The following is a 27,330-nucleotide window of genomic DNA, read 5'->3' on the forward strand; positions in this document are numbered from 1 at the left end:
TAGCACTAAAAAAATTATGGTACAGTATCCATTAAGTTGACTATTTTAATCATGTGAGATTTAAGTACATTCATATTGTGCAGCCATTACACTCTCCATCTGTAGAAGTGTCTCATACTCTTAAAAGGTACTGATTCACCATTTAATGTCCAAATTTATTGAGACCAATTGTAAACTACGTAAAAGATACTAAATTACAAAATTTGGGGTTGTAATTGAACTCTGAGCTATTTTGAACTATGAGTAACCAACCGCACTTGAACACTTACTGTGTGGTAGGCATCTTACAAAGCATTTTACCTGTACTAATTCTTTTATTCTCACAGTAACCCTTTGAAGTATAGGACGGTGCTACTCATATCTTACAAACGAGGAAACCAAGGTGGTGATTTTCTTTATATAATCTTTAAAAAATTTTTCTTTTAAATTTTTAATTGGAGGATAATCACTTTACAATATTGTATTGGTTTCTGCTGTACAACAGCGTCAGTCAGCCACAAGTATACATATGTCCCCTCCCTGTTGAGCCTCTCTCCCAGCCCCCAAGGTGGTGATTTTAGGTGACAGAGGTGGGATTACCCAGCTCAGGATGGTGAACCATGTGAATGCCCAGTAGTGCAGCTCTAGAGCCTACCACTCTCAAACCCTGTGCTCCACGGCATGCTGACCTCACTCCTGCACGGTCAGGGCTGCCTGGCTCCTGGTTCCCACAAGAGCTGCCACTCAAGAGGCTCACAAGGGTACTGCTTACCTCACTTAAGATTTGGGTTTTATTTTAGTTCTTGAGGAGCCTGGGAAGATGACTTTGGCTGTTCTGAAAGAGGCTTTTGCCCTAATCACTTTCTCTCTGTGTTATGAACACATCCAATGGTTGGGCCAGACTTCCAACTTATGGACACCTGTTCTAAGTCTCCACTAACAGTAGAGGGCTTTGACTCAATCTGCAAATGTCCCATAAAAATGCTCTAGCATGTTGAAGCAAATGTAGTTACAAATTCACACGTGAGTGGTAAACAGCTTTTAAAAATCCTACTTATGTGAAAGTCATTTTTCTTGAAGGTCTAAAGCATAATTAAGGGCCAGAAAAAATCCCTCTCTAAGAACTTGGGGACTTAGAGAAGGTATCTTATTTACTTATTTATTTAATTAATCACTCTATCAATCAGATGCTGCTCTCCCTTGGCCAGAGGAATCAATAAAGGCTACACAGATTTATCGCAGTGATTTAATTTCTTTTGAGTGGTGCTTCTATAGTTTGGGATACTCATTTTTGAGAAAGTCATTCAAGATGGATATCATGTGGTATAAAATCATTAAGCAGAAACTTTTAAAAATTGAAGTATAGTTGATTGACAATGTTGCATTAATTTTTGCTGTACAGCAGTGATCCAGTTATATATATATATACACATTCTTTTATGTGTTCTTTTCTGTTATGGCTTAATCTCAGGATATTGAATATAGTTCCCTGTGCTATACAATAGGGTATTCCCTGATGGCTCAGTGAGTAAAAAATCTGCCAGCAATGCAAGAGACGCAGTAGACGTGAGTTAGATCCCTGGGTCAGGAAGATCCCCCGGAGGAGGAAATGGCAACCCACTCCAGTATTCTTGCCTGGTGAATCCCATGGACCAAGGAGCCTGGCAGGCTACAGTCCACGGAGTCATAAAGACTCAGACACAACTGAGCGGCTAAGCGCCAGCACAGCTATACAATAGGACCTTGTTGTAGCAGAAATATTTTCTTTCGCAAAAATAACTAACATCTAAGTGCACATTTTGATTTATGTTATGGTCTGCTCAGGGTTCCAAGAGCATCAGCTATGGGGACACAAAGACAGGCTGGAGAACAGCGAAGAGTGAGCCTTAGTCAAGGCTGGCTGCGGGGACCACCTTAGAGGAAGAGGGAGAGAAAGGGATGAAGATTCAAGGTGTAGATGTGTTACTCAGTTCACTTTACAGATGCCCCATGGGTACAGATGTTAGCATTGTCTTTCTCTGAGTAGAAGCCAGCTTGTCTGAAGGCAGGATGAAGGTAGGGAAGAGTATGGGTTCTAGAGCCAGACTGCTGGCTGGCTTACTGATGTTGACATCAATGACCTTAACGTTACTGGCCTTAATGTCAGTAACATTACTGACCTTAGTGTCAATAACTTTAATGTTAGTGATGTGATCCACCCCGTTCATGTGGTTGTTGGAGGATTGCACATGGGGTGTTTAAACCTGTGTCTGGCACACTGCTAGTTCTCACTAATTAGTAATGGCTTCTGTTGATGATCAAATTAGGTACCTTTCTCTGTTCCCAGCACTTTCTTACACAAGGTATGGTACATCAGAGCAGCTAGCATCAGACTTGGAGTTAGTAGCAACGTAATAGCTGTGTGATCCTTGGCACCTCCCAGCAGCAACTCAATTATTTGTAAAATGAGTATAATGATATTTATCCTACTGGTCTATTGAGAAAAATCCCAATTTGTGAAAATGTAATAAAAATCAAAATTTGTGAAAGTGTTACAAATTTTATATAAAGTACTTTATATAAAGTAAAGCATTTTAATGTGTTTTCCTTTTCTTTCATACTTTCACAAGTCATTTAATTCTTCAAGTCTCATCTGTCTTTTAAAAAAAAAAAATCCCCTTATATTTCTAAGTTCTGAATTTCACTCTCCATCAAGTGTGTTCATAAGGCATAGATCTATAATGCTAGGAAAGCAACTCTGTAGCAGAAAAGACAGGTACACTATCTCACAGGTTAAGAAGTGCCTCTGACTTCAAGTTCCTTCAGTGTGCTGAAAAGTCCCCTCAGAATGTCTAGAAAAGTTTCTTCCTTCCTCTGTATCTACATCTTTCAATGTCTCACTTCTTTTTTAAAAATTTTTACTGAAGTATAGTTGACTTACAGTGTCATATTAATTTCTGCTTTACAGAACAGTGACTCAGTTATACATATATATATATATAAATTTTCATATTCTTTTCTATTATGGTTTATCACAGGATGAGTATCTCACTTCTTTTCCAGACCACTTCAGTAGTCACTTCTTGATGGCAGCCTACTGTAACATCTAGTCTGAGTTAATTATGATTCCCTGCTCTGGGCTCCTGTTGTCCTTTGCACATATTAGTATACAATAAGGCTGTTTTCACATTATACTGTAATTTTTCCTTTTCAAATCTGTGTTTTCTAGCCTACAGATAACATCATCTTGATTGTCCTGTGTGACTGATGAAGAGGATGCTTGTTATATTTGATAGATTCCTTTTGAAATTTAATGAATAAGTCAGCTATTTAATATAAACTCACCCCTTGATTTTACAGCAGAGACAATCCAAAGAGCCCAAATGAGTTGTCCAATATTACACAGCAGATTACACGTAGATCAAGACTGGAACACAGGTGTCTAGGTTCTAGGTTTTGTGTTCTCTCTGGGTGGACGATGAATGATCTGTGCTTGGAATGCCAGCACGATGAAGGGTTTGACACTGTCATTGTGGGTAAGCACAAAGATATTATTCCTATCTGAATCTTAATGCAATGTAAAATATTTTTAAAAGGTAAAAAAAGTTTTAAAGGATTATTTACAATGGAAGTGAATATGAAAATTTCCTATTCATTAGCAGTGCCTTTTGAATGCATTAATAAGTACATTCTATTTCTCTGCTGATGCCTCTGTAAACCTTCTTTCATGGTAGTTGATGAGTTTAATTATTTTTGTCATGGGTGATCTCTACTATATGGGTCACTGTTTCTGTGTACTAAAGCTGTAATGTGGAATTCTCACTTGTCTGTTAATTTTTGTCATTGCACTCTCCAGGTTTCATTGCTTCAGACATGACATCAAGACACTCCAGTACACAGTTGTGGTTAATCACACATTATCATGAAATGGGATCGCTGTACGACTACCTTCAGCTTACTACTCTGGATACAGTGAGCTGCCTGAGAATAGTGCTGTCCATAGCTAGCGGTCTTGCACATTTGCACATAGAGATCTTTGGGACCCAAGGGAAACCAGCCATTGCTCACCGAGATTTAAAAAGCAAAAACATCCTGGTTAAGAAGAATGGACAATGTTGCATAGCAGATTTGGGTAAATTTTTTAAAGTATTTTGTAATTTACTGTTTTAACTTTTGTCATGTTTCTGTTTAGCTGGGTTGCATCTTTTTCTCTCCTAACACTGTTCTGAAAAATTTCAAGAATGCAAATTGAAATGGCTTCATGGTGAACACCTGTATATTTACAGCCTGGATTCTCCCATGAACATTTTACTGTTATCATATATCCAGCCTCCTGTTTATCAGTACACCTCAATCTTTGGTCCATTTCAAAGTAAATTACAGACAAAAGAGCCCTTCCTTCCAGTGGCTTCAGCATATACACTACTGTATCATTCACTGGAAGTTTTTGTTTACTTTTTTCTTTTCAGGTAAAATTTACATTTCACATTAATTGCACAGATCTTAACTTTCAAGAGTTTTGACAGATGCTGTAAAGTCCAAATCTCTGTCAAGATACAGACCTTCCTGTTACCCTAGAAAGTCATTTTGGGCTGGTTCAGTTCGTTCCTGCCCCAACCCATCCTGAGAGGCAACCACTACTGGTGCTTTCTGATTTCATAAGCCTTTACAGAAAGTAGGTACACAGTTAAATAACCTATGGAATGAGTTTATCTTTAAAATGGTATCTAAAGTTGTTCTGTAACCAACGCAAAATTATATAAATCAAAGGGGGTGAAAATCCCCAAATCAATTTACCATTTGCTCTGCTGAGATATGTCATTCTTAGGTGATAGAGTGATGCTTAATGTAGCTTTAATTGCATTATAAATAAGATTATTTTCATTTATGGTGGCATTCTGTATAAAACCTACTTACCCTAGACCCTAGAATATTGGCTGAATGATAGGCTAATGAGAACTGAATTGTAATATTGGGTCTTCATTTCAGTGGACTATTGGGGATGCCTACTTTACTTGGATAAAAAATGTTTATCTTATTTTCATATCATTGTAGGTCTTGTAGGTACGCTAATAAAGGTTTAGGCAGTATGAGCTCTAATTACATAAATGATAAGATTGTTTGTTATTAAACACAAAGTATTTGACATGTCAGAAAATTTTCTTTCTTTTGAATCCCTTTGAAGTCCTTGTGTTCATGTTGAGAAATTATTTTACAGTGTTTTCCAAGTATGAGAAGGCATGACACTAACATTTTTGTTGTGGCAAGTTATGGTGTAGAAGACTGTTACAGCTATGCCAGGAATTATGAAGCTAAGGTGATTTGTGTTTCCCAGTTATTGACCCAGTATTTTTGTGCAGGTCCTTTCATCTGTTTATCTGCCGTAATTGCTGACCTGCTTATACTCAGTGCAAGAGTGGGGGAGCTTAGCAAGGGGGACTTCAGTGTTTGACACTGTGCCTTGTACTTCTCTGTTGTTTGAAACTTTTATAATAGTGTGTTCATGTATTAATTCATGTTACTGAAAGTCAATTATGCCTCACATGATTCTTGTGTAAGATTCAGAAATTTTATAAATGCTTTGCAAATGATCGTTTAAATGGTAGATACTGTTATAGTCCAGAGGCCGAGGGAAGATGGGCAGGCTGAGGCAGCTGTTGGTTTTGGTTTATGGGACTTGGGGGAAATTTGCAGCAAACCCAATTGATTAATTATTTAATTACATTTATTTTGGCCTACAGCCCTCCAATTGGATTCATGGTTTCAAACACAACTTTGTGATTTAAGGGGTCATTATTCAGGGACGTAGATCAGTAGTACAGGAGATAGTTCCTATGTGACCAGAATTTATATTAGCTTTTTACTTTATATCTAGAAATTAAGAGTCACAATTATGTTATTATTAATATTGCAAAACTACCAGTATTTTAGCAAAAATACCAGTATTGTATTTTCCTAACTTTTGATTATAAAAAAATTCAAACATAAAGACTGAAAAAATAATTTGATGATCATTCATATCCACAACACCTAGATTCAACAGTTACTAAAATTTTGCCAAATTTCCTTTATCTATATGTGGCTGAGTGTATATATTTGCAAATTCATTAGAAAATAAACTGTGGATGTCACAACTCTTTACTTCTAAATGCTTCAAACTGTACCCCCTAGAAATACTTCTCTTGCATAAACATACTTTATCACACCTAAAAGTTACCGATTATTCTTTAATATCATTTAATATCCATTTTCAAGTTTCTCCAGTTTTTTTGAAATAGGAATTGAGGCACATTTCATTTGCCTGGTTTGTCTCTTTAGTTAGTGTAATTACTGATTATTGGGAAACAAATTACCTCTAAAACTTAGCAGCTTAGAAGAACACAAATTTATTATCTCACACAGTCAGCAGTCTCAGATCAACTTGGGTCTATGGTTCTGGCTCATTATCTTAGAGGGGTAACAGTTAAGCTGGAACAACTTGGGTCTATATTTCTGGCTCAAAATGGCTGTCTGAGGGGGCCTTACAAATAGCTGTGAAAAGATGGGAAATGAAAAGCAAAGGAGAAAAGGAAAGATATACCCATTTGAATGCAGAGTTTCAAAGAATAGCAAGGAGAGATAAGAAAGCCTTCCACAGTGATCAGTGCAAAGAAATAGAGGAAAACAATAGAACGGGAAAGACTAGAGATCTTTTCAAGAAAATTAGAGAGACCAAGGGAACATTTCATGCAAAGATGGGCTCAATAAAGGACAGAAATGGTAGGGACCTAACTGAAGCAGAAGATATTAAGAAGAGGTGGCAAGAATACACAGAAGAACTGTACAAAAAAGTTCTTCATGACCCAGACAATCACGATGGTGTGATCACTCACCTAGAGCCAGACATCCTGGAATGTGAAGTCAAGTGGGCCTTAGGAAGCATCACTATGAACAAAGCTAGTGGAGGAGATAGAATTCCAGTTGAGCTATTTCAAATCTTGAAAGATGATGCTGTGAAAGTGCTGTACTCAATATGCCAGCAAATATGGAAAACGCAGCAGTGGCCACAGGACTGGAAAAGGTCAGTTTTCGTTCCAATCCCAAAGGCAATGCCAAAGAATGCTCAAACTATCGCACAATTGCACTCATCTCACACGCTAGTAAAGTAATGCTCAAAATTCTCCAAGCCAGGCTTTAGCAATACGTGAACCGTGAACTTCCAGATGTTCAAGCTGGTTTTAGAAAAGGCAGAGGAACCAGAGATCAAATTGCCAATATCTGATGGATCACTGAAAAAGCAAGAGAGTTCCAGAAAAACATGTATTTCTGCTTTATTGACTATGCCAAAGCCTTTGACTGTGTGGATCACAATAAACTGTGGAAAATTCTGAAAGAGATAGGAATACCAGACCACCTGACTTGCCTCTTGAGAAATCTGTGTGCAGGTCAGGAAGCAACAGTTAGAACTGGACATGGAACAACAGACTGGTTCCAAATAGGAAAAGGAGTATGTCAAGGCTGTATATTGTCACCCTGCTTATTTAACTTATATGCAGAGTACATCATGAGAAACGCTAGGCTGGAGGAAGCACAAGCTGGAATCAAGATTTCAGGGAGAAATATCAATAACCTCAGATATGCAGATGACACCACCTTTATGGCAGAAAGCGAATAAGAACTAAAGAGCCTCTTGATGAAAGTGAAAGTGGAGAGTGAAAAAGTTGGCATAAAGCTCAACATTCAGAAAACGAAGATCATGGCATCCGGTCCCGTCACTTCATGGCAAATAGATGGGGAAACCGTGGAAACAGTGGCTGACCTATTTTTCTGGGCTCCAAAATCACTGCAGATGGTGATTGCAGCCATGAAATTAAAAGACGCTTACTCCTTGGAAGGAAAGTTACGACCAACCTAGACAGCATATTAAAAAGCAGAGACATTACTTTGCCAACAAAGATCCGTCTAGTCAAGGCTATGGTTTTTCCAGTAGTCATGTTTGGATGTGAGAGTTGGACTATAAAGAAAGGTGAGTGCCGAAGAATTGATGCTTTTGAACTGTGGTGTTGGAGAAGACTCTTGAGAGTCCCTTGGACTGCAAGGAGATCCAACCAGTCCATCCTAAAGGAGATCAGTCCTGGGTGTTCATTGGAAGGACTGATGTTGAAGCTGAAACTCCAATACTTTGGCCACCTGATGCGAATAGCTGACTCATTGGAAAAGACCCTGATGCTGGGAAATATTGAGGGCAGGAGGAGAAGGGGATGACAGGGGATGAGATGGCTGAATGGCATCGCCGACTCACTGGACATGGGTTTGGGTGGACTCGGGGAGTTGGTGATGGACAGGGAGGCCTGGCGTGCTGCGGTTTATGGGGTCACAAAGAGTCAGACACGCCTGAGCGACTGAACTGAACTGAATCTTAGAAGCGCAACAGTCAAGTTTAGTGAGGGGTAACAGTCAAGCTCAACTCAAGTCTATGGTCTGGCTCAGGATCTTAGAGGGGTAACAGTCATGCCGTCAGTCAGGGCTTCAGGCTTGCTTGGGGTGGGGTTGGAGGAACCTCCAGGATGGCTCACTCACATGGCTGCTCACTCACAGGACATGCTCGGTTCCTTATCATATGGTCCTGTTCACTGGGCTGCTGGAGTGTCCTCGCAACACTATGAATGACCCCAGAGAGCAAGCAGGAAAACATATGCCTTCTATGTCTTAATCTTGAAAATAACACACTTTCCTGCCATGTTGTGTTTGATGGTCCAGCCCATGCTCAAGGCATGGGGAATTGAGTTTCCCTTCTTTAAGGGAGAAGTTTCAAAACACTCATGGATATATTTTTAAACCACCACAGCTAGCATCTCTATGCTTATTTAAACTGCACTTGTTTTGTATTCTGTTATCTTGACTATTTGGTTCTGGAAATGGTGGAAGGGCATATATGATTTGGGAAATGTTCATAGTAGCTATGGTATCTTAGGATTGATTATAAAATTAAGGGAAAGAGGAACCAGTCTGGATTGAGTCAAATGCAGTTGTCAGTGTCTCTGGTAATTATTAAGGCTGAGGTGACATGCATACTGTCTCCCGGCTTTATATGGAGTTGTCATCCCACCCATTCAGAGCCATGGACTGGGAGGAGAAGCATCCTCCGCAGATGACATGAAGGATCCCCACTGGGATACAAAGGTTTACACAGCCTGCTAACTCCACTCTGGCAATTTTCATTATTCTCAGTGTCAGAGAAATCATTTTCAGTTGGTCTGCCTATGCATCAAAAATTCCATTCTCAAATAAACCATGCATGTATCTGTCCCTTGGTCTGTGAGGAATGTGGGTCTCTTTAATTGGCTGGGGAATTCTGAAATGAGTCATGGCTTAAGAAAGTGCTTCAAAACCATTGAACGTGAGAGCTGTGCTTTGAATTTGGGGTCAGCTTAGTGTTCTCTGTACATGTGGCTGAAGAGAAAAAAGCCTGTGGGTTTGGTCCAGGTTACTGTTCAGATGGAGCTTCCCAGGTGGCTCAGTAATAAAGAATCCACCTGTCAATTCAGGAGACGTGGGTTCGATCCCTGGGTTCGGAAGATGCCCTGGAGAAGGAATGCAACCCACTCCAGTATTCTTGCCTGGAGAATCCCTGGGCAGAGGAGCCTGGCGAGGTACAGTCCATGGGGTCGCAAAGAGTCGGACATGACTGAGTGACTCAACAATAACAGGTGTTCAGATGAGCGGTCCTTCTTTAGGGATAGAGCAGGGCCCGGAGCAGTCGCCTCTTTGTGCAGTGATAAATTACCTCAAAGTCCCTTCTTCAAACGGTTTGAAGTTTGTCTGGAGACCAGTGGGAGCTGTACTGGAGCTTGAGAGCTTAATTTGCTCCTTGTTAAGCCATTTTGAGGCTCCCATTTAATAAGTGAGTCTGTTTTCTTTTGGATTTTGAACACCAGCTTCATATTGGTTTGGTGAATTATTTACTCAAAACTTTTTGTCTCTGAGGTTCCTATATTAACCTAATACACCCAGGATGTTTCTGGCATCAGCCCCATTTCCTGCTCTCACCTAAGTCATCACAACAGCACTCCAGGGATGACTGGGGGCGGTGGGGGGTGGGAAATGGTGCAGTCACCTTGGACGCCACAAGAGGGCGCTGTTGACTGGGGTTGGTTTGAAAACCTTCAGCAACCCTTTGTGAGAAAGGGAGTGGGTTGACACTGTTGTCTTCTTCCTTTCAGGCCTGGCAGTCATGCATTCCCAGAGCACCAATCAGCTCGATGTGGGGAACAACCCCCGTGTGGGCACCAAACGCTACATGGCCCCTGAAGTTCTCGATGAAACTATCCAGGTGGATTGTTTTGATTCTTACAAGAGAGTCGATATTTGGGCCTTTGGACTTGTCTTGTGGGAGGTGGCCAGGCGGATGGTGAGCAATGGTAGGTAACTGATCTCATATAATGTTGTCCTTGTCTGAGTCCTCTTGATTCTGCTACCTTTAAAAGGGCAAAGGGAATATTTACGTACACATCATTCCATGAATCATATTTGTGAAGCTCTCGGCATTTATAGTTGATTTATGGCTGGTCGGTGGAAGGCACATAAGGGCAGCCTGTTTTAATGGCATAAAAGGAGATGGTGGTAGAAAAAGTATTTCTGCAAGAGACTACGTATTCCTTGATTGTTGGTATTTTTCCTTTAGTCCGTATTTTTCTTCTTTCCTCCAACCTCATGATTCTGTCTTTCTCCCATCCTTCCTCCTCCTTTGCTTTTTTCCCAAGTAATGTTTATCATGAGGCGAATGCTCAAGTAAATCTGAGCGTGAATCTTGCTATTGTAGATAAGTTTATTTCTCAAGTTTGGATAATTGAGAACGTTGCACACGAGGAATTCGCTCCTTTGTGAGAAGCAGGCTGTACTGCCTGAGTAAGTGAAGTTAACATTCAGGAAGCTCTGAAGAGGAGGCTCATGCTGGTCCTCGTATAAGGAAGTTTCATGAAATGGTGGTGTTGCCTTAGCCGCTAGGGAAGCACATATTTGTCGATAATTCTTAACCTATTTTCCCTACCATAACCTTTCACCTCCATCTTTCTTATCAGCCAAAAATACCAAAAATGCACTGTTGGACTTTAAGTTTACTGCATTCTGGAGGCAATACCTATTCTCATTCAAATACAACATGTGCCTCATCTACCCACAAAGCAGGTATCAGAGCAGCATCTCTCAAATCCACTAAATCGACCTCTTCACACCTTCACAACTGGAAGTCTTACTTCACAGAGGACACATCTGGAAATTGTTCTCGGAAAGCAGAAAAAAATGCTATATATTTAAACTGATATTCATTTTCAGGAGATGCTCTGCCTTCCTGGGACCCACTGGGATCCTAGATTTAAAGTATTAAAGAATGCATGGAGTTGCTAACACAAGCTCCATTTCACCTTCCACTGATACTTTCTTGTAATGATTGAAATTCTTGGGGCAGCCATAATTTTCGAGAATAACACAGCCAGAGAATAGGAGGTTCCGTGAACGAAGTGGAATTGGGGTAACATAACATAGTTTTAGTGTGCAATAATTTAAATTGGCAAGCCTTTGTGGTAGCATTCCCTCCTCCACCCACCCACCCCCTCCCCCACCCCCACCAGCAGACTTTAGCAAACTCTCTAAGGGTATCAAAGCCCTTGTTTCAGATTAAACATAAACACACAAGCATTGTAACCTGACAGTTCTTTTTTTTTTTTTTTCTGACAGTTCTTTTAAAGATTTTATTTTTTTTTTGGATGGAGTCATGAACATTTTCTTGGTAATTGTTTCTCAATTGTTGGGAGCTACTGACTTGCATTTTGTGCCATTTAAGCGCCTTGAGAATTGTTTGCAACAGAGTGATTGATTGTTTTGCTGATTTATAAAGTTCTGTCTGAACTTTGCCTGAAATTGCACAGCGACTTCATTTCTCCATGCCCCTCCCTAATAATTCTTGAGAGGCTTAGAATTGAAAATCAAATTCTAATTAGTTTATCTTAAACACGTTAGAAAAGGATTGGTGTCATAATAAACCGTGTGATGGGAAACTTGCCCCAGATGAAGAGGAAGTTAATGTTCCAAGGCCAGGATGGTAGCAATCCAGCTGTGGGTGCTGGAGCTGTGCCAGGCCAGCCTGTGTGATGAAAGCCGAACTTGGCAGAAACTCGGGACTTGGGCTTTGTAAGAACTCGTGTTGCAAATTCGTTCCCTGTGTCACAGGCTTAAACCCAAATGGCTTTTGAAGATCAGCTGTGATTAATAGGAGTCAGTTGGAAATTAGAGTCATTGGTTTAAAATGTAGCTCAACAAATAGTAGTTTTTTCAATCTGTCTTCTAACATTATTTCTGAAAATCGTGAAGGGTAGAGGGAGAGAGACTATTTTGGATGTTTTCTGATTTACTGATCTCCTACTTACATCATGGTTTAGATTGTTCTCTGTTTCCTAATATTTTGTGGGTTGAGCTACTGTTCTGTGGTTTGATTGTTAGGGGCGGTAAGTCTCATTTTAAATCAGCCACTGTCCCTTGACAATGACTAATTTGGTATTTTCTTCTTTCTCTAGTTTCCCTTCTCCCATGAATATGTACATGCACAAAGACAGAAATTAGTTTATCCAAACTCAAACTTGGGAGTGTTCAATGCTGCTTGCAGATAGATCTGTTAATATTTAGTAGTAGTATTACTATCCCCAAACAGAAAAATGAGTAGGATTTGCCTTTGCCTTCCAACATTCGTATTTCTTTCGCCTTCTTTATGCAACCATGTATATATATATATTTTACTTAGTTGTAATTCTGTAATTCTTAGATATAATTTGTATCTTCATTTGTAGCTTTTTAATGTTAGTCTGTTTTCATTTTTGGTGGTCATATTAATGGTCAGTTCATGAATTTAACTGTTTCCATATTGTTTGATATCCTGTCTCCTCCATGTGGGGCCAATAGTAGATGTCTTTGTTCATATAACTTTTTCATTTAGGGAGTTATTCTTAATCTGAAAAAAAGTAGACCTATTAGGTTAAGAATATGGATGTTTTTATGGCTTGACACATATTGCCAAATTGCTTTCCATAAGAGTTGTTCTAATTTACAATATCCCGCTCACCCCAGGGTGTGATGTACCTATTTCACTTTCTTACTAGCTTTAAGAACTGACATTAAAAGGATATATATTTTTGAAATTATTGCATATTAAATGTACCTCATTTAAATATATGAATATCTTATCTTAGGAAGGTCATTATAATTATGCGTCCTTTGAGTTCCTGAGTCCATTATAAAAATTGATGACCAGATAGTTCTCCTGGAGCAATACGATCCTTAAGTGAACCATGAGTATAAAAATATGTTGCATTTTATATTTTCATGGGAACTTTACATTTCTTTGCTACTAATAATAAACTTCATGCTGTGTCTGTACAGGAAATGAGAGTTCAGTCCATTTTCGCATCTGAAATTTATCTCAGTAGTGTCTTTTGGAATTTACTGTTTGTGTTTAGTTTGATACTGAATTTGGAATTGGTCAGAAGGAAAAACATTTTCTCACCATTTCTGGGTGAATTTTCTATGTGAATCTAAGGCAGGGTTTTGCTTGAATCACTAGTGCTTAAACTCGAAAGTGTACAGTAGGCTCATCTAGAAACACAGACTACTGAACCCACCCCAACAGTCTCTGATTAATAGGTCTGGGGCTGGACCCAGGATTTCGTTTTCTAACAGGGCCCCAGGTGATGCTGTGCTGTGGTCAGCGACTGTACTCTTGAGATCCCAGGTTAAAATGGAACATATTATATCAGCCTCAATTGGGCCAGGAAATACAGACTGTCGCTAGGATGCTGATAGAGCCTGTGTAAGCAGGATTTCTTGGTTTGTGTTCTGATACGTGAAACTTGCTCTCTCTTCCAAGCCGAAGCAGGGTCCCTTTCTCCTTTTAGTCTTGTAGCTAGGCCTTGGCCTTTCTTTCTGGAGTTTTGCTACTTCTCTGGCAGTACTCTTCCTTTCTTCCTTTAATATATAGTTCTGCAGACACACTGCTTTCTGGTTACCTGGATTCAGTGTGACATGGAGACAGAACTTGACATGTAGACACCATAGGTAAGTGGGTGCATCATAGCTCTTCGCTCAGACCCATTTAGTTTTGAGTCTGATCAGAATACCTCTAGTAACCCTAACCAAGCATCCTGCAGCTGTTCCCTCTTGGGATCAGAAGTCCTTTCTCTGAAGCCTCAGCTTTCAGTGTTTAGAACCCTGTATGTGGAAACAGCAGAGCTGTGTTGCTCTAATACTGTGGTCATCTGCTTATGGCTTTAAACACTGAAATGATCTTCACTGTCCCTCCTTTGGCACATCTTTGACTGTAGCATCATCCAAGCAGCATGAGCCCGTTATACACCTTACGTGTCTCCTCTTCCCTGCCCACAGGTGGGTTCTGCAGACATAACTTTTGTTGCCCTGTGACTGGCTTTATTTTGAGATGGAATCCAGTGTGTCAAAAAGCATTTGTTTCTTACTGAAAAAACCCTGCTGGCCAAGCTACATCTCTTAATGGGGTGTGGACTAGGAAATACTTGTTAGAATAAGCTTATGTTTGGCACACATACTTTGGAAAACCTCTTCTGTGAGTCCTTGGGCTTGCTGTGTGCGTCTAGTTCCAAAGCACAATGGGCTTGTGTACAGAAACCACAACAACTCTATTTTCTTCAGCAACTTAACATCCAGTGTGTTTCATGACTTTATTTCACTACTTCAGTGTCTACTAAGGTTTGAACAAAGGGGAGAAACACATTAGAGAAATTTTTAAGTGTTCAAGTAATTTCTTTCAGGTTTATTTTGTCTGAGGCTTTAAGTGTGGGTTTGGGGCAGGAATATGGAGGTGGAGTAGGAAGGAAGGATTTTTTTCTTGATGCCTGGAATTTTATGGCCTTGAGTTAAAGGTCTAGATCAGAGGAGGGCAGTCACTACCTCATGACAGAATAACGAGAGGCCAGCAGAACTTTACTGGGTGTTGTTTGCTGCTTACCAGTCTCTCTCCCTTGACACACCTTTCAGAGCAGCCCTCCACCCAGGCAAGCCTCTGTGATGTCAACCTTCTAACAGCCCCAGCATCAAGTGAATGATGCATTCTTCTTCTTGTGAGGCCTCCACAGCCAGCAAATGCTTGGAACTCTAGTGGAGCATCTCCCTCTAGGTTGAGGTTTGTGAGATGTAAGGTGTCTGGTCATAGCTTAACTCAGAACATGCTACGCATCTCTCTTAGGCCCTTTGACGTCTCCTCTGACAACTGTAACGTTAATCAATATTTTTAGTAGGGCTTGACTGGGCAGCAGTCTCTGAACCATTTGCTTTGGCGCTGTTTCTTTGCTGGGAATCCCAGTAGCGGAAATGACTTTTAACAGATTTCAGATGATGCATTTAGTCTTGACTTTGATGTACATGGTTCCACAGGCCCATGAACTGGAGTAGGGGTGGTGGGATGAGGTCATCGCTGCCACACGTGTACTTTACTTAGCAGAGAACAAAGCTGTCCTTCCAACTGTGTTCCTGTTTCAGAAAGGTGCACCTCCCTTGGGGAGAAAAAGAGCTTCCCAGCAAGTGCGCCCTGTTCGTTTACAGGTATGACTCTCCGAAATCTCTGGCAGTGAGGCAAGGTCAAGGGGGACTGGGACTGGAACCCCTCGGCTATCATCACCTTGGCTGTGAGAGTGCCATCCATTTGTCAGTTGTTTTTTATGTGGGCCATGGCATGAAAACTGTGTTTGAAACCCTCCTATGAGGAATGTTAAGCAAAGTAACACAAATAGATTTTTTTTTTTTTTTTAAAAGACTAGTAACATTTTTCATTTATTTTTTAAAATATATTTATTTGGCTGTGCTGCATCTTAGTTGTGGCATGTGAGATCTAGTTCCCTGACCAGGGATCGAACCCTGGCCCCTTGCATTGGGAGCACCGAGTCTCAGTCACTGGATCACCAGGCAAGTCTTAATAGATATGTTTTCGAATCTTGTTCCTACCATGAAAAAATAGTCTCTGAAAACAGTGCTTCCCAAGATTCTTTCATACACGTACTACCTTTATGATCTTTTTCCTATTCCAAGTGCTACTTGTACCATTATTTTCTTAATTGTTTGAAATTTTTCAAACATTTCTTTTTAAAAGGAAATTAATGTCACTGCTGGAAGTGGGAAAGCCAGTATCCCATGGCATTAAATGGAAGAGACTGTTAAAAATACATATACAGTTATTTAATAAGATGAAAAAATTTTGTCTGTCAACCATTTTCTCACAGGTCATCGCTGAAGGAAACACTGTATTAGAGATTTCTCAGAAGCCAACCATAAAGCACTCTGACACTGTAAAATGGCTTTAGTTGTAATGTTGTAATTTCTGAAGGGTTTTATAATTCCTGTAGGCAGTAACTGTTAATGGTAGCACTCGGTATGTATGTAGGTGCTGGGGATTCTGTTTCCCCTCACCTGTCACTTGGATGTGTCCACCAAGTTGTGGGGCAGTGGAGAGAGAGAGTGTGACATGGAGTGAGTCCTCTGTTGTGATGAGATGTATGCACTGTCCCATTTGGGGCTTGTAGGGAGGAGATCTAGAATACAAACAGGGAAATGGATTCTGGTTTGTCCTTAATTAGCAGTGAGCTGAGACAGGTACATTTTCCCTGAGTGGTCCTCAGTTGCTTCTTCTGAAGGAAAAGAAGGCTGTGATCTCCCTGACTCTAAGATCGCCTGGACGTATTATTTTTTTCTTTTAATTAATTACTGGAATTGGAGTATAGTTGCTGTACAGCGCTGTTAGTTGCTGCTGTACCATGAGGTGAACCAGCCGTATGCATACACATACACCCCTGTCCTACCCCCCATCCCGCCCCTCTGGGTCATCACAGACCTAAACTCCCTGTGCCATACGGCACCTCCGTGCACATATCTTTGCCTCCCCTTCGGATTGTTCAAATTATAGCTACGTCTACAAACCCTCATCTGCAATTGAAAAAAAATCCCCAAAACTTTGAAAGCCAAATGGTTCGGGTATGGAGGATCACAAGGAAGGCCTTGTTTCTGGATACTTGCATTTTCAGAAAGACCCGTCTGGTGTTTCATGTGGTTTGAAGCCCTGTCCAGGGCATTCTTGAGATCGTGATGTGTCCTTTACAGGTGTTGAAACTAAGGCCTGGCAATTAAGTCTTTTTACTTAGAACCATGCAGTGAATTAATGCCAGGGATATTGTTGGTAAAGGTGTATTTGTCCCAGAGAAAAATATCACCTAGACATATGTCTAGGAAAAAAACTAATGGTATAAATCTGATACACATGTCCAAAGTTGTAGGGGAAGAGGTTATGGATAATTTCTCTGATTCTTTCCATGACTCTTGAAGTTTCACGCCCCTAACGTGAAAAAGCAAGGCCTGGCAGGCTTTGTCCCTCCTTGACCACTCTTGAAGAGCTCCTCTTCTGCTGCACTCCTGGATCCTTTGTTGCTGTACCACTCCTTTGGCTCTTGAAGTACTTTGTATTTTTAGTCCCCTTTGCTGAATGCACGCTCTTCTCTTTGCTGGCTCACGATTTGGCAGTTGCTTGTTGGGTGCTACTGTAAAAGGACTGAAAGTCCACTTGTTTTCTGGCAGAAGAGGAACAGTTGTAAGTAACTTCCTGCCTCGACAACATGCGTCATTTCACAGCCTAATCTTGACTTCTCACCCTCCCCACCACATGTGCACCCACATCAGCCACAGGGAACGTCCCTGCCCCTCTCCAACACAGCAGGATCATTGTAAACCCTTTGTTTTTGTCCCTTATCCCCTCTTATGCTCCCCCCACCTGGAGCGCCCTCTCACCTTGGTGTATTCTTGTCCCATCGTCTTTCTTGACAACTCATCTCTCTGTTCCCTCAAGTCCTGGCTCCCAGAAAGTGTCTTATGCTTCCACGGCACCAAGTTTATGTCTGGTACTTAAACCACACAGGTGGTGTGGTTTAATTCTCTAAAATGCCCTGAGCACCATGCCCCCCACCTCTTCTCCCTACTCCTAGTTTGTATTTTTTTCATATCTTCTTTTCCCATTATTTTCATCACCAACATCACATCTTTATTTGTATATCCTTAGTGCAAAGGACAACCTCTGGATCACACAGTTTAAGGGATTAAAGTGGTTTTTGAGCCAGTTTGGAAACTAGCAAGTAAAACTTAGAATGTCTATCCTTGCCTTTCAAGATATATAAAGGGGTAAAAAAAATTTTTTTTTTTTTAACAAGATTTCCATTATCTAAGCAAAAAAAGAGAGGGGCTTGTCCTCATCTTCCACTAGAGTTCCTTGAAAACTGAGAGCATGTCTCATACTTGCAGCATCCTCGGTGTTTTGTGTGATGTTCCACACATGGTTGGTATGTAATGTACTTTGAAATAATTGCTCTTCTTGACCAGAGGGAGTTCCAGATGATGGTGGAGTTTAATCTCAGACTTATTTTATTCTGGGGAAGCATGATCAACATTAGATGGAGAGAGTCAAGCATTTGTCCAGTGGTTGACAAGAGGTGTGACTAAGTCCCAGACATAATGAATTAAATGGTCTCTTTAAACTTGATTCCTTTTGTTAAAAATGGCAGTTAAAATTAAAATATGGAGAACTATAAACCCAAAAGAAAACTTCATCTTTGTATAGTGAAATTTACTGTTGAGTATTCCCAAATTCTGTTTTAAAAATCTAGCTGTACTTTTGCATTTACATAAAAATTCAACTTCATAGTCACATAACCCTTCCCAAGCTGGCTAGGAAAATTACTCCCAAACAGCTATTATGCTTGATTTTTAAAGAATGAGAAAGTAGGCACAATCTTACTGTTTCTTATAAATTCATGTGGCCCTTATAAAGGTATAAATTATCTTCCAGGTCTGTGTTCAGCTCTATTTTATGTGATGTCTCCTAGTAATATGTGTATTGAAAAGAATTAAAGTACTGTTTGAATGCTTCCTAGGGACCTGACAAGAGTAGTAGTAGGTAAGGCCTCTGTGATGAAGTATCTTAAGTCTTCTTTTGAAAGCAGTGATTTATGCCCAGTCTGAACTGTTTATGATTTGCCAGGAAAGGTTTTAATCCACTGACTAGTACACGTTACAAACACAGTCAAGCAATGTGGGTAAGTTAGATTTAAAAATATCAATTATAACTTTTAAATCTAATTTAGACTACATTCCATTTTTAAAATAACTCAAATATATGAAGTTTAACAAAACTATAGTATTTAACAGATGTTCCTTATCATGACTAATCTTTTCCATAAACAGTTTGTATTTATATGGGATCTGTTAGAACAGCTTCTCACTGTTAATTTCTTTGACAAATGAAAAGGAGATTGCAAGAAGATTATCTTCTCGTCTGTGCCAATAATTGATCTGGTAGGTATTTAAGAACAGAAGTTATATGGAGGAAGAGGGCAGTAAGCCAGGGAATCCACTAGCCGCATTGTTGAGGCCTTTGATGATGGAAGAAAAGTAATGGATTTCCTGGGTTTTATTTCTATAAAGAAAATAATCCATTTTCTAATTCCAAATTATTTCTTTAAATTTTTCTGTTTGTGGAACTACTTTTCTTTGCAAAAAGTAAGGAACTGATGTAATTTTGCTGGGGAAAAAGATTTCCAAGGCATTGAAAACCATGCAGGAGCAGAAGCAGAAATTAGCCACTTTCATAATTGCCTGGGAGTGAGGAAGAGTTCATTCTTTTTAGCCACTCTTCTCCTTTCCAAAGGACTGTCCTCTGCGTTTTATTTTGTGCCTTTGATCTAAGAGGAAATAATAGAGCCATCAAACAGACAGCTGTAAATGACAGAGGGTACTCAGAACATACTGAATGAACGAGGAAATTGTATTTCATATTACATTATTTGCATCCTCCGAAGGGGATGGATTATTTCACAGCAGTGACTTTTTCCCTAATAACAGAAAGGGGTATTTTGCTGATGGTTTTGGATTATTTGCCTCTGGCTCTAGTTCATGGACTGCATTTCATTTCAGTTTATGGTTTGAAGTTACTAGATTCATGTACCTTCTTTAGGTGTCTTGACCCTATTTAATCAAAGAGATTCTCTTTGGGTAGTAGTCACATTTTCTTCTAACAGTTGTTGCCCTTAAGTTCTCTTCTTTTGCTTTGTTTTCCACGTATTTCTTAAGACCTACCTGTAGCTTTCAGGATCATCTTGAAGTTTGAGGAAGGTGATCAGTACTTTTTCTTTTTTTTTCTGCATTGTATCCTGTGATGCCCATCAATAGCACCCTGGAAACCTCTATTCTTTTGCTAACCAACACAATTCTTGTCCATGTATGAAGGTATTGTGGAAGATTACAAGCCACCATTCTATGATGTGGTTCCCAATGACCCAAGTTTTGAAGATATGAGGAAGGTAGTCTGTGTGGATCAACAGAGGCCTAACATACCCAACAGATGGTTCTCAGACCCGGTAAGAGTACTATGCTTGCTTCATTTCAGAGCTATACTGTCTATACATTTGTATACAACTCTGTACATACCAGAGTTTCAGCTGGTAGAGTGATCTGTTCTGTTGCTTTCTCTCCCTATTTTATGTAAAAAGGCTTTAGACCTCGTTGAACAGGTTCACAAAGTGGTCTCATTCTTGAAAGAGCCACATCGATAGATCTTGATAACAAATGACAACATTCACAAGATTTTCTGCCCTTGACCAGCTCCAGGAATTGGGAGACTTATTACTATGCCACTAGCCCTAGGGCTGCAGTTTCACCTGTAAACCAAGAGACTTGAATTAATGCTTTTAAACTCTTTCTGTTTCTGCATATCTGAAATTCCAAACATAGGCTGTTTAATGCTGACAATCCTTAATTGCTGCTGTTAAGTAGTAAGTAGCAAATCTAAGACACTGAGAAATGACCCTATCTGCATATTTCATTATTAACTCTGAGTTAGTATTATGGCTTTTATACCCATAAAACCATCAAGGGGTCCAGACTGGCCTATGTAACTAACTTGATAAAGTCAGATGATAGCATTAAGATACTCAAGAATGGCTTCTGAATGGCTTCTTTATCAGTGGCCAAGGCTTTGATTATTGTGTAAGGAAGATGGTAATAACATCACAAGACCTGCAGAGCCCTACAAAATGGTTGACATAACATCTGCCCAGCTACTTTCTCACAGTGGTGTTGGTTCTTTCTCTCCTCAGACATTAACCTCCCTGGCCAAGCTGATGAAAGAATGCTGGTATCAAAATCCATCTGCCAGACTCACAGCCCTGCGTATCAAAAAGACTTTGACCAAAATCGATAATTCCCTAGACAAATTGAAAACTGACTGTTGACATTTTCATGGTGTCAAGAAGGAAGATCTGACATTATTGTCGTCCAGCTGGGACCTATTGCTGGCCTGACTGGTTATCAGAACAGAATCCATCTGTCTCCCTCCCCAAATGGCTGCTTTGACAAGGCAGGCATCTTACCTGGCTGTGTGCTGGGGAAGACACCAAAACCACCCTAACCTCGCTCAATGACTGAACTGGGCATTTCACAAACTGTTCACACTTCAGAGACTTAACGTTGGACAGACAATGTTGCAAAGGTAGGGAACTGGAGGAACACAGAGAAATCCTAAAAGAGATCTGGGCATTAAGACAGTGGCTTTGCATATCTTCACAGGTCTCCTAGACACTCCCCACGGGAAACTCAAGGAGGTGGTGAATTTTTAATCAGCAATATTGCCTGTGCTTCTCTTCTTTATTGCACTAGGAATTCTTTGCATTCCTTACTTGCACTGTTACTCTTAATTTTAAAGACCCAACTTGCCAAAATGTTGGCTGTGTACTCCACTGGTTTGTCTTTGGATAATAGGAATTCAATTTGGCAAAACAAAATGTAATGTCAGACTTTGCTGCATTTTACACATGTGCTGATGTTTACAATGATGCTGAACATTAGGAATTGTTTATACACAACTTTGCAAATTATTTATTACTTGTGCAGGTAGCAGTTTTTACAAAACTGCTGCATGCATATGTTAAAGCTTATTTTTATGTGGTCTTATGATTTTATTACCAAAATGTTTTTAACACTATACTCTGAAATGGACATTTTCTTTTATTATCTGTTAAATTCACATTTTAAGTGCTTCACATTTATATGTGTGTAGACTGTAACTTTTTTTCAGTTCATATGCAGAACGTATTTAGCCATTACCCACGTGACACCACCGAATATATTACTGATTTAGAAGCAAAGATTTCAGTAGAATTTTAGTCCTGAACGCTGTGGGGAAAATGCATTTTCTTCGGAATTATCCATTATGTGCATTTAAACTCTGCCAGAAAAAAATAACTATTTTGTTTTAATCTACTTTTTGTATTTAGTAGTTATTTGTATAAATTAAATAAAATGTTTTCAAGTCAAACTGAATTCTGTTCAACATAAAAAAAGATCTACATATTATAAAGCATTTTCTTATAGAAACAGAAGCACAAAACTAATTTGTAAGTCAAAGTTGCATTTAAAGTCTATTAACAAACTTCAAGGTTCTAAGGAGGATGACCTCCATCTTAAATTTGGTACCAGAAAATTTAAACTTGGTGGAGTGGAGGGGCTGGAATTTTATTTTTTTCTTAGGTCTGTTACCTCCACTATAAAGCTGGGGAAACTGACCATCTGACCTGTCTCCTTAGAAAGAGACTTGTGAATGTAAGTGGAAAGAAGAAGGTCAAAGCATTTTGTTTAGTGTAAGATCCTGTGTGAGGGAAAGCAGTCTTCGGCATCTTACCTACTTTTGCTGCTTGGGGATAGTTGGTTGTTGGCTTTTTTTACTTGTGTTCAATGGGGTTTAAAATGTAGGGTTTAGAGTAACTCAGCGTAGAGGTGTTAAAATTCTGGAATGTTCACCAGAGGTAAGTTAATAACTTCATTAGTATACATTTATGTGGAGGGCATATATTAAGGCCACATTTAACTTAAAAAATTGTGGTAAAACACGTAACAAATTGTACCATCATAACCATTTTTACGTATACAGTTCAGTGGTATTAAGTCTATTTACATTGTTATGCTGCTACTGCCACCATCCAGCCACAGAACTCTTTTCATCCTGCAGAACTGAAACTCTGTCAAATTATAGCTCTTCATTTCTCACTCTTTTCAATGCTTGGCACCCATCATTCTATTCTTTCTTTAGTTTGGCTACTCTAAGTACCTCAGAGGAATGGAATCACATAGTATTTGTCCTTTTGTAAGACTGGCTTAATTCACTTAGCATAATTTCAAGGTTCATCTTTGTTATAGCATACATTAGAATTTCCTTTTGTTTTATAGTTGATAATATCCCACTGTATATACAATGTTTATCCATTCATCTTTTGAGGGACACTTCAGTTGCCTCCCCCTTTTGGCTATTGTGAGTAATGCTGCCATGAACTTGGGGGTATAAATATTTCTTTGAGTCCTCCCCCTTTCCATTATTTTGGCTGTATACTCACCAAAAGTGGAGTGGAATTGTATTTAACATTTTAAGTATTACATACATATATAAAATTGTACAGCTTGATGCATTTTTATAGATTTATACACTGATTGCACCCATGGAAACAGCACCTAGATCAAGAAGTAGAACACCGACTTCTAGAGGAATGTCGGGATCATGGCAGCATGAGTTGTTCTTTTCTCTTTGGTGTCACATCCATAACTGAACAAAAGTGCCTCTGCACATTATACCAGGACAGCAGGGATTACTGCTTATCTCTGCACCTCAAAATAGAACTTCAGAAGGGCTGTGGGTCCCGGGGAGACAGTAAGCCTGCCTCACCCCTACTTGCTGTGATCAGGAAAAGGAAAACCTGAAGAGTATAGAACTGCGTGTCGGACACTCACGGGAGACAGAGAATTTGTAGAGGTTCAGCCAACCTGATGGGAGGTTCCAGGACACTATTAGAGCTGGACAGAGGTGAGTTTAAAGGCAGAGGAGAGAGGGGACTCCACTGAGGCACCTGATTTGCCCAGGATGAGATTGCAGTGCTCTACATTTGTGTCAGCATCGGTGGCTGCCTCTTTGCCAGCAGAGGTGGAAAGCCCAAATGTGAGTGACAGGCCTCCTGGCTGCTAGAGGTACCTATTTGTCTCCGGCAGCTCTTAGATTTCTGAGGGGGGATTTCTGTGACTGGGAGGAAGGAGAGGAGATGGAAGCAAGCAAAAAGAATGCCAAAGAACACCAAAATAATGTGTTTCCTACCATCTGCTTTGGGGTTTCAGCTAGCAGTCTACTCACAGATCTCTGGGAGTATCCCACTCGTGGATCTCCCCGTCAGGTCTTGGGCATCCCCAAAGCCCCAGGCAACTAAGCCCACAGTTCCTGGCTTTTTGTGCTCCTGAATGCAGCCTTGAAAACTAACCCTGGTAAGGAAAAACCAGAAACGTGAGCTACAGTCTCATCTTCTGGAACAGAAGGTTTTTAGATGCCAGCCTGTTGACTTGTGACAGCCAAAGTAAACAAATCCTTCACTAAGAAAAGTGTCTGCTATTTCAAAAGCAAAAGCAGAGGTACATAACCTCAAACACTATGAAAAAATCAGGGAAATATGGTATTACAAAAAGATATTAATTCTCCAGCAACTGAACTCAAAGGCATGCAATATTGTGATCTGATAAAAAAAATGCAAAATAGCTATTATGAAGAAATTCAACAAGCTATAAGAACACTTAGAAAATTCAGTGAACTTAGGAATAAATTTAATGATCACAGGTTCCTTAGCAAAGAGACTGAAATTTTAAAAAGAACCAAATAAATTCTGGAGCAGAAGTCAATGAATGAGATGAGGAATGCATTAGCGAGCAAAAGTAACAGATCTGATGAAAGAAGAAATAAGTGACTTGAATGGTAGGAGTTTAGAAATGATTCATTTAAAAGACAGAATTAAGGTTTATAAAAAGCGAAGAAACGCAGAGTTATCAGAGAAGCAAATATTGGATAACTGACCAGAAGGAGAGAGAAGGGGGCAGAGTTTATTTAAAGAAACAATCAGAGAACTTCCCAACCCTGGGGAATTGGACATACAGGTCCATGAAGGTAATAGAACAACCTATTATCCCAATGCAGACAGACTGTCTCCAAGACCCAGTCTAATAAAACTGTCAAAAATCAACAGACATGTGGACATGGTGGCAGGTGGGGGATGGGGTTGGGGATAGTGGGGTAGGAGATGAACTGGGAGATTAAGGCTGACATATGTACACTACCATGTGTAAAATGGCTAGTGGGGAACCTGCTGTAAAGCACTGGAAGCCTGGTTTGGTGCTCTGTGATGATCTAGATGAGTGGGTGGGAGGGAGGTCCAAGAGGGAGGGGATATAGGTATACATACAGCTGATTGACTTCATTGTACAGCAGAAACTAATACAACACTGTAAAGCAATACTCCCATAAAAGATCAATGATGAAGAAGAAACTAGGGAGAAATTCAAGTAACCTACAAAGTAATCCCCAAATAAGCTATCAATGGATTTCTCTGCGTAAACTCTATATGCTGGAAGAGAGAGGAATGACATATTCAAAGTGTTGAAGGATAAAAACTGCCAACCAAAATTAAACAACCAACCTATCCTTCAGATATGAGGAGAAATAAAGACTTTCCTACATGAGGACTGAAGGAGTTCACCAATAGACTTGCCTTGCAAGAAATTCTAAGAGTTTAAGCTGAAATGAAACCATGCCAGTGATAGAAAAACATATGGAAGTTCATAATACTCTGATAAAGGTGAAAATTAGAAAACTTTTAACTTTACATTAGAATGGTTTGTTAATCACTTAATTATAGCATAAAGTTTAAATGAAAAAAACTCAAGAATAACTATACTATAGCTTGCTAATAAATTTATGGCATAAAAAGGTTAACTGTGATGTCAAAACTATTAAGAGGAGGATTAAAGAGGGGAATCTTTATAGGTGAACAAAGATAAGTTGCTATCAGAATAAAAAGGACTGTTTCATCTGTAAGATCTTAGCTTGTGGTTAACCAAGAAGCAGAAGTCTATTACAGAGTCATAAAACGTGGGGAAAAAAAAAAAGACTGAGCAAATTACAGGGAAAACAACCAATTTGCTAAGGTATGCAGAGGGAAAAAAAAACAAGGGAGATAGTAAACCACCATAAGGCAAATGATAAATTCTTGCATAATCACTAAATGTAAATGGACTGAAATCACCAGGTTAAAGGCAGACGGTAGCTTGAATGGATAAAAAAGCCAGCTCTATGCTGCCTCTGGACACTCAATAGCCCTAAAGACACACAAAGGTTAAAAGTGAAGGGTTGAAAGAGGACAGTTCATGTAAATGGGCCTCCAACTCCATCAAGTTTTCATTAATAATCTTGTGTTGCCCAAATTCCATGAAGTCATCCTTACAGATCTAGCTTGAGCTTCTTGCTAAGGCTCACTGAGTTGCTGAAGACCTCTTTGGATTCCTCCTCTTAACACACATTTGCAATTTTGAAAGTTTGCAACTCGAATCTTCACTTGTAGGGGCTTCTTGTACAGAGAAGCATAAGAGACTACTACGAGCTACTATAGGCCAGTAAAATGAACAATGTAGATGAAATGGACAAGTTCTTAACTTAGAAAGGTAGTCTTTGAGGACTGAACCAAGAAAAAAATAGAAAATATGAACAGATGAGATATAAGTACTGAAACTTAATGTGTGATTAAAAAATTCCCAGCAAAATTCCAGAACCAGATGGCTTCACAGACAAATTCTACCAAACATTTAGAGAAAAGTTAACATCTATCCTTCTGAAACTATTCCAAAGTTTTGCAGAGGAAGGAACACTTCCAGACTCATTCTATTAGGCCAGCATCACCCTGATACTAAAACCAGATGAAGATACTACAGAGAAAAGAAAATTACAGGTCAATATCACTGATGAGTATGGACACAAAAATTTCACCATTACATTAAAAAGCCTCTTCGTGAATCACAGCCTTGCCATGGCAAAGGGAACTGTATAACTCAATGAAGCTGTGAGCCACGCCACGCTGATGCACCCAAGATGGACAGGTCATAGTGAAGAGTTCTGACAAAAATGGTCCACTGGAGGAGGAAATGGCGGATCACTCCAGTATTCTTGTCGAGAGAATCCCATGAACAGTATGGAAAAGAAAAAAGATATGACATCAGAAGATGAGCCCCTCTCTGTCAGAAGGTGTCCAATATGCTACAGTGGAGGGAATTACTAACAATAGCTCCAGAAAGAATGAAGCAGCTACACCAAAGCGGAAATGGCACTCAGCTGTGGATGTCTGGTGGTAAAAGTAAAGTCTGATGCTCTAAAGACTAATATTGAATAGAAACCTGGAATCTTAGATCCATGAATCAAGGTAAGTGAAGTCA

At 39.7% G+C, this 27,330-nt stretch overlaps 1 protein-coding gene and 1 long non-coding RNA gene across 7 annotated transcripts in view; one reads left to right on the forward strand and one right to left on the reverse strand.

The window, feature by feature from the left end:
- ACVR1 (activin A receptor type 1) overlaps window positions 1-22,360 on the forward strand; it is a 132,407-nt gene extending 110,047 nt beyond the window's left edge. For 5 of the 6 annotated variants that reach the window (XM_081582936.1, XM_081582937.1, XM_081582939.1 and 2 more), the window contains 4 exons: window positions 3,815-4,090; window positions 10,161-10,358; window positions 20,275-20,405; window positions 21,144-22,360. In XM_081582936.1, the coding sequence (XP_081439062.1) occupies window positions 3,815-4,090; window positions 10,161-10,358; window positions 20,275-20,405; window positions 21,144-21,278 (740 nt within the window). In that variant the 3' untranslated portion in view covers window positions 21,279-22,360. Of the gene's footprint in view, window positions 1-3,324; window positions 3,495-3,814; window positions 4,091-10,160; window positions 10,359-20,274; window positions 20,406-21,143 lie in introns of those variants that run through there. The other variant, XM_081582940.1, reaches the window with a different exon arrangement.
- Window positions 1-27,330, reverse strand: part of LOC145542942 (uncharacterized) — a 140,328-nt gene that overhangs the window by 4,361 nt on the left and 108,637 nt on the right. Inside the window, exon 3 of the long non-coding RNA XR_014080281.1 lies at window positions 3,304-3,482. This is a non-coding gene — a long non-coding RNA (uncharacterized LOC145542942). The remainder of the gene's footprint in view (window positions 1-3,303; window positions 3,483-27,330) is intronic.

Source organism: Giraffa tippelskirchi, chromosome 3 (genome assembly GCF_054371585.1).
Source record: "Giraffa tippelskirchi isolate mGirTip1 chromosome 3, T2T-mGirTip1v1.2.pri, whole genome shotgun sequence".
NCBI lineage: Eukaryota > Metazoa > Chordata > Mammalia > Artiodactyla > Giraffidae > Giraffa > Giraffa tippelskirchi.